This window comes from Choristoneura fumiferana, chromosome 18 (assembly GCF_025370935.1).
Source record: "Choristoneura fumiferana chromosome 18, NRCan_CFum_1, whole genome shotgun sequence".
In the NCBI taxonomy this organism is placed as follows: domain Eukaryota; kingdom Metazoa; phylum Arthropoda; class Insecta; order Lepidoptera; family Tortricidae; genus Choristoneura; species Choristoneura fumiferana.
The window spans coordinates 23,965,266-23,973,378 of NC_133489.1; the positions used below are offsets into that span (position 1 = coordinate 23,965,266).

Genomic DNA, 8,113 nt, shown 5'->3' on the forward strand with positions numbered 1-8,113 from the left:
TCTGAGTGAACTCGTTTACCTACTCGTTGTAAATAAATATTTTGCTCGCTCGACGAGAAAATATTGGCCGAGTGTAAGGTTTTAATTTCATACAGAAATCATCGGTGAGCCTGTCTTGCTACCGGTAGAGGAGAGCTCGTCCCGGCGGGCGCGGCGGGCGCGGCGGGCGCGGCGGGCGCGGGCGGGGGCGGGGGCGGCGCGTGGCGCGGGGGGCTGGCGCCGGCGCTGGCGGGCGGCGCGCTGTTGGCGGCGCTGGCGGCCGCCACGACCTGGCGCCTGCGCGCGCGCTGCGCCCCCGCCCGCGCCCCCGGCCCCGCCCCGCGCCCCCGCCGCCGCCTGCGCGCAGCTCTACTCGACGGAGCCCGGCAAGAAGCACGCCAAGACGCTCACGCCGCCCCACGGTGCGTACGCCCGCTGCCCTCCCGGTGACGCTCTGCGAGCGCGAGGCACGTCGGTTCATTCTGTATCCTGTGCTGTGCGCAGGCGACCTGGACGAGATCAGCCCGTACGCGACGTTCAGCATGGGCGGCGCGTGCGCGGGGGCGGGCGCGGGCGCGGCGGCGGGCGCGGGCGCGGGCGCGGGGCGGGGCTGCTCGCTGCGGCTGCACTCGTTCGGGCGCGCGTCGCCGCCCGCGCCGCCCGCGCGACCCAACCTGCTGCACAACGCGCCCGGTAACGACCCAACACCGTCTTATCACAATGATAATCTCTATCTTGATCTCTATGAAGTTTCCCGTTTTAAAACCGACTTTAAAATACAGAAAATATAGGAAACAAAGCACGATCGGAAGCCACTGTTGTCTCGATACAGTTATTGATAGATAAAAGGTCAAGCAACAAAATTATCCCATAGTGCACACTTTATAGGCCTGCAGCACTGATAATGGTCTCTTTAGTGGTTTAAGAATTTGCTGCTCCGCTTATTATAGCATGCACGGAGTCTAGTTATTCTTGAAGTACATCCGTCCTTATACGTTAACTTATTACCGATTATAGACCTAAATTAACTGCACAGTATAAGCTAAGATGTCCTATAAAAGTACTGCAAAGGTGTAAATACGCTTGAGTGTACTTGCTCTGGTAAGCTGTACTTATACTTGCCTACAAGAATAATTATAAATCCAATATAAGAAAAGTATGCTTATAAGAGTATAAATTAGAACTAAATGTACTGGAAACTATTTGCACTTATTACTTGAGCTTATAAGAGTTTATAAGTTCACAATGTGGATCAATAATAAGTAAATTAGTTCTATAACGGCTTATTCCAAGATAAGACTTGCAGATAAGGTTTATTTATCGTTAAATAACATGCACAATCAAAATAACAGAAGACTATGAAAACCAACAGTTACGTGTTATAGCGGCGATTACACTGAGTCGTTCACCTTGCGCGGCCACTTAACGCGTACCGAACTTGTTTCAAACTACCGTCACGAAACCACCAACCACCAATGAAATATTAAAAATAAATAATGATGAAACCACCAATATCTAAAAAAAATCGGTAAAGACTCTGTCCGACACTCTCGAAATAGGGTTCCGTAGCCATTACGAAAAAATTAAGTAATATTTTTCTAAGGATTTTGTACGGAATATTCCAAGTTTAGATATATTTTATACCTTAGGCTGTTATTTACTCTTAAACTAGTAATAATTCTCAAGAAAACTTAACCGTTATAGTTTTCCTTGTAAGTTTTTCCACCCACTGATTTAGATTTTAGAGGGGGAGGACGCTCGATATAATAAAAATTTGCACTTTATAGTTGAATATTTTGCAAACAAATCACTGAATAGAAAAATCGTCTTAAAAACGTATGGTTTTAAAAGACCTATCCAACGATATCCTACACTACAAGGTTGGATGAGGAAAAAAAATCACCTCCACTTTACGCCTATGGGAGGTACTCTAAAAAAAATTTGTTTTGAAATTTTTATTGTACCATTTTGTCGGTGCAGTTTACACATAAAATATATTACAGCTTTCTAGCATTGATAGTCCCTGAGCAAAGCCGCGGAAGACGACCACGGACGGACCGACAGACATACAGACATGGCGAAACTATAAAAACTATATCCATAGCCAAAATGGCAAAAACGGAACCCTAAAAAATGGTCGAGTTCAGTGGTGGCCTAGCGCCCAAGCGCTCGATTTCAATAAAGCTCCGGTTCCCGCCAAACATTAGGTACTTTTGTGAGGAAATAAAAACCGCGAGCCGTAAAATTTCACTTTGAGTGTTTTAAGTATTATCTCGCCCGCCTTTTATGCAAAACCCGGCGTTGATTGCCTCCAATAAAATACGTCCTGCAGATTTCCGCAATAAAGCGGCGTGAGGTGTCCGTCTCACGCCGGGAGAGGGGGGGGGGGGCAATATCGCGGGCCAGACTCGGAGTTGCTGATTGCTTTTGAACACTGCACTTGACATGAGTACCTACATAATCATGATAGTAACCATTCATCGTCATTTACACATTTTATTTGTTTAAATACTGAATATTTCCAATAGTTTTTCTTCAAAGTACCTATTTCTTATAGTTTCTTAGGTACAGTGTTTTACTATACCTACCTTGGTCTGGAAAATACTATAACACCCCAAGAAATTGGCATGCACTTGATTTATATTTAGTCAATTAATAAAAGCTGTAAAGCAAACACCCAGCATAGCAATTAAAGAACCCCAATAAGAAAGAATCCGCATTAAGGTCAAGACCCGTTACCGCTGCAGCCGCGCGCGACAGGATATTATAAAGCGCCATAAAATAATAATAGTTCATTCCCGAGGCATTATCTCCGGTTCCATTGAGCGAGTTTGCAATTTCCGCAAGGAGTTTGTCACCTCCCTCCCCCCCCCCTCACCGCGCGCCGGCGGAGGTGGTCCTTGCCGCTTGCCCGCTGAAGTCGCGCCGTCCGTCAGACTCAGACCGCGTGCCGCCGCGGCCGCGCTGCAGCGCTGCGTGAACATAATATCTTGCTACGATGGGTTCGAGACTCAACACATTCCACTTTCGAATTGTTTTTGAACAAATAACTCTGCGTAGGTACGGCGGTTAGTACTGACCACACCTTCACCTACTCAGACTTTTATCTACATTTTGTGAGGACATAAATTTAATTAAGTTCGGAAACTGTCGCCGTGGGCACAGAATAAATCGGTGGGGCCGCGTTCGTTAAATTAAATGAGTTTTAAAAGCGAACTATATTTTCGTCACTTGAATTTAGATTTGTCACTAAACTGCGATGCCCTAATTATTATATCTATCCCTAAGAAATATATTGGTCATCAAATTAATCAAATCTGTCTCTAAGTATGAGTCATTAGATTAATGTAAACCTGTATCCTAAATTATAGTTTGATCATCAAAATTCGATCACCAAAATAATAGATCTGTCACTTAATAAATAGATCAGTTCTTTAATTCGATGCTTCTACCTATTCTACTAAGGCAGGTCTGTTTAGGTACGACGACTGACGAGCGAAGCGAGGAGGAGTGTTAGGCAGAACTGTGACCCTCAGTGCGCAAGCCGAGCGAGCGAAGCGAGCGTGCCGCGGCAGCGGCCGGCGAAGAGCCAGAACCGAACATTTTTTGCTAATACTTGTATGATGAATATAAATATTTATAGTAGGTACTTGAGTCTTGGATGTTTGTATGTATTTAAGTATGTATGTATGTCTACACGTTGTTTAACACCCATAAAACAAACTTTGCTTAGTTTGGGGCTGGGTCAATTGGTGTAATTTGTGAGAGGATATCATTATTATTTCATTCATTGTATATCACTATCGTCAAATTTCAGTTCAATTATTTGATGATCAATATTATTTTCCAGTGATTATAATTATTTTTTAGGAAATCATTTCTACATTGTTTGGTGATTCAATTTTAGTGACACATCTATTATTTTGGAACCCAATAAACTAATTGATGATCAATATTATTTCCGAGTAATTTTTAAATAATATTTAGGTAACCGTTTTAATATTATTTGGTGATTCAATTTAGATGACAGATCTACTATTTTAGGAACAAATATTATTCATTAGGTCGCCGAAAACACATTTATTAGGTGATCAATTAAATCATATCCATTTTAAAAGGAGGTCCGAGTTTTTGAAGTAGGTTCCATTTTTTGTTTAAAAAAACCCATACAGGGTTATATTATAGCCTTCGTAAGTTTTAAAGCTGTAAGTTCTTATTTTACTCTTACGAAAATTTGGCTTGCTGGTAGAAACTAGCCATCGAATGTCTCTTCCATGACTATTTTAATTAAATTCGTGTATGAAGAACTAGCCAAGTCAGACTTTAGGCTTCAATATATTATCGTAAATGATAAGAATAATGATATTTTAAGTTGTTACAAAATTCAAATTCAAATTCAAAATTCAAATGTAAATGATTTCAAAGTCAAAGTCAAAGTCAAAATATCTTTATTCAACCCAGGCTATAACAAGCACTTATGAATGTCAAAAAAAATCCACCACCGGTTCGGAAAAACCTCTGCTGAGAAGAATCCGGCAAGAAACTCAATGAGGTATATATATATATTTTTTTAAACAGATTTACAATATTATTAAATGATACATCACAAGTATTTAACACAACTTTATTTTTAACACAGTAGGTTCGCTATTTGAAGGGATCGCTAATGCGGATCGGAATTATTTCCAAATATCCCTGTCCATGATTTAATCATTAACTTTATAATACGCCTTTGATATTAATGTCTTCTTGACAATAGATCTGAATTTTGTATCCGTTTCATTTATAATATTTTTTGGAATTTTATTATAAAAAACGTATGCAATTTCCCAGAAAAGACTTTTTGGTTTTAGCCAGTCTGTAAGATGGAACTTTAAGCTTCCCTGTGTTTCTAGTAGCCTTTGGCTTATCGACGTTAGTGGGAAAATCACATATGTTCTTCCTAACATACATGATTATTTCAAAAACATAAAGCGACGGCAGGGTTAGGATATCTGTTTCCTTAAAAAAAGATCTTAAAGATTCACGCGTCTTCAAATTATAAATTGCTCTAATTGCTCTCTTTTGTAAGATAAAAAATTGACTCAATGTCTGCAGCAGATCCCCATAAAATAAGGCCGTACGAAATAATGCTATTAAAGTAAGCAAAATACACCAACCGTGCCGTCGCCACATCGGTTAGCTGCCGTATTTTCCAAACTGCAAAAGCAGCAGAGCTCAATCTACCCGCGATTGCTGTGACGTGAGGTCCCCACTGTAGTTTAGAATCGAGCGTTATTCCTAAAAATACTGTTGATTTTACAAATTCAATAGTTTGACCATTTAACTTTATATTAGAAACTGAATTCGAGCTAGATGAATTTATCAACGAGAATTTAATACATTTAGTTTTCTTAGGATTTAGTAACAAATTATTGGCAGCAAACCATGCGGATATCACGGACAGGGTTTCATTGGGCTCAATGAAGTCGGTATCTTTTCTACTAACCTTGAACAGTAAAGACGTGTCGTCAGCAAACATAACTATACCCGACTTTTGGCACCATATAAGGTCATTTACATAAATAAGATACAGGAATGGGGCAAGAATGGATCCTTGAGGCACTCCCATTTCGACCACAGATCCCTCCGATACCGTTCCGTTAATCGCTACCTTTTGCTTTCTTTGTGTGAGGTAAGATTTAATGAGTTCTAAAGCGAGGCCACGAATGCCATAACAAAATTAACTTACAAATTAAAGTATCATGATCCACACAATCAAAAGCTTTCGAAAGGTCGCAGAATACACCTATAGCGTCATGTGATTCCTCCCAAGCTTGCAATATGAATTTAACTAAACTATGACCCGCGTCTGTAGTAGACCTGCCTTTTGTGAATCCGAACTGCTGTGGATGCATGATTTTATGGTATTAAAATGCGAGATCATTTGCGTCAGCATTATTTTTTCGAATATTTTGCTAAACGCTGATAGGATGGACACAGGACGATAATCAGAGGGATTATCTTTATCACCTGATTTAAAAATAGGAACTACTTTACTATATTTCATCAAATCTGGAAATACGCCTTCATCTATACAGCTATTAAATATAAATGCTAAAGTTGGAGCAACGACATCTAAAATGGAATGTAGAACCTTAACTGAGACGCCCCACAAGTCTTCCGTTTTTTTACTTTCAATAATCTAAAAGTCTTAATGATGTCACAGGGAGAGACATGCGTGAATTTAAAATTACTTAAGTTTGGAATAGATACATTTTGTTTTAAGAGCGATTCAGCTAACTTGAGGAAGACGCGAGACATTTTGTCGTTTCGATGGGGATTTTAGAGAAGTAGGTATTAAACTCGTTAGCTACTTTAACCGCGTCCGTTTCTAATACGTTGTTAATCTTTAATGATATAGAGGACTCCGCGTTCTTACGTCGACCGGTTTCAGTATTTATAATTTTCCAAACTGTTTAATTTTATCATCAGAGGACTTAATTTTATTAGTTACATGGGCTGCTTTTGCTTTATTACATATAATTTTGAATAATTTTGAATAATCCCTGACATACTGGTGGAAACGTTCATCAGTGGTACACGATTTCTTATCATAAAGATCATATAAGACGTCCCTACTCCTACGTATTCGGGTGTAGCCCATTCATTGAATGATAGTTTGTTTCCTATTTTAATACGTTTTTTTACTACACGTTTTATCGTATTCCTCGCATACAGTATTTATTCAGTAAATAGGCCGCAATGGGTACTTTTACACGTCATTTTTTAAACTACCAGCGCTTTCGGAAAGACCATCATTGCCAAGCCAAGAATGCGCCGCAAGAAACTTGGCAGAAAGTCATTTTTTCATAAAAATATAATTACAAATAAAATACTTAAAAACTATATTATACAATTAAAGAAAAAATACAAAAAATAATAATAAAAGAAATACAGGGATGTATGGGGTCCCTTAGTTACAAAACTAAACACTAACTATATCTAAACTATATCTACGTTCAGTGGAAGTGTAGAATGCTTCCACCGTCATAAATTTTAAAATAATAATAATAATAATTTGGTTCTGAAATATACATTTCAGGTCAAGTAACCATTAAGCTTTTGGATTTCGAAGGCAAGTTCACGTCTGCCGCCCCCAAAGTTAGCTCACACGCACTCATGTCATGCTCTGAAAGCAGAGCGGTACCGAGGGCATGGTATTGCTTCCGTTCCCATAAGCTCTATGGGATCGTCTTGGGAACTTCGACGTCGCGAGCCTGTGACTAGAATTTAAACTAAAAATATAAAAGTTTAAAATCCATAAGCTTAACAATATACAGCCTTACAAAATATTTTATATTGTTATACTTGAATAAATTTCAGGACTGATCATTAAACTGGGCACCTTGGCACTTGGCACCCATTTAGATCTCATTTCTTTTGTCGTTAAAGTCAACAATCAAGGCATATTATCATTATATTGAACTTGGATCTCATTTCAAATTTAGGTTTTGATTATTTATTACCTACTAAACTTTACTAGTGAGTTTCAAGATCATGGGCAAAGAATGACTCAGAAACTTTGTTGAGAACATAATTGTGAAAGTTTGAACAATAGTAGGTACCTAATTCGAATTGTCCGTGACATTGCCTGAGTCATTCTCATCTTCGCTCAATTTCGTGATGTTGTCTACCGGCAGAGCTGTGCCGCGGCTGCGACAGCGACTCTGAGTCGAGCGGCTCGCCGTGCGCCGCCTGCGCCGACCTATACCGCGCGCCGCTCGCGCCGGCCCCCGCCTCGGCCCCGCCCCCGGCCCCGCCCACGCGCCTGCGCCGGCGCCCGCCGCGCGAGCAGGGCGCCGCGACTACCCGCCCGCAGTCAGGTAGGTACACCTCACGCATACCTACCGCGTCCTAGGCTAATAGAGAATTCAATTTGTAATTAAATATATTCAAGAAATAGTAACCTCAATTTCTTCAGATTTCAGTTTTATGTGGGTATTTTAATTCAAATAGTTTTTATCGAAGTATCCTCTACATTAGATGACTTTGTGTTGCACCATGAGATGCGTGGGCGTCCTGCAGCAGTCACGTAATCACTGGATCACTATCCACTATACTGTAGTAAAACTATTAAATTTGTTTCTTTCCT

At 40.3% G+C, this 8,113-nt stretch overlaps 1 protein-coding gene across 1 annotated transcript in view; it reads left to right on the plus strand.

Moving 5' to 3' along the window:
- LOC141438409 (uncharacterized) overlaps positions 1-7,879 on the plus strand; it is a 10,392-nt gene extending 2,513 nt beyond the window's left edge. The window contains exons 4-6 of the mRNA XM_074102271.1: positions 96-228; positions 374-672; positions 7,662-7,879. Coding sequence (XP_073958372.1) covers positions 96-228; positions 374-672; positions 7,662-7,879 — 650 coding nt within the window. The remainder of the gene's footprint in view (positions 1-95; positions 229-373; positions 673-7,661) is intronic.
- Positions 7,880-8,113: the final 234 nt, after the last annotated feature.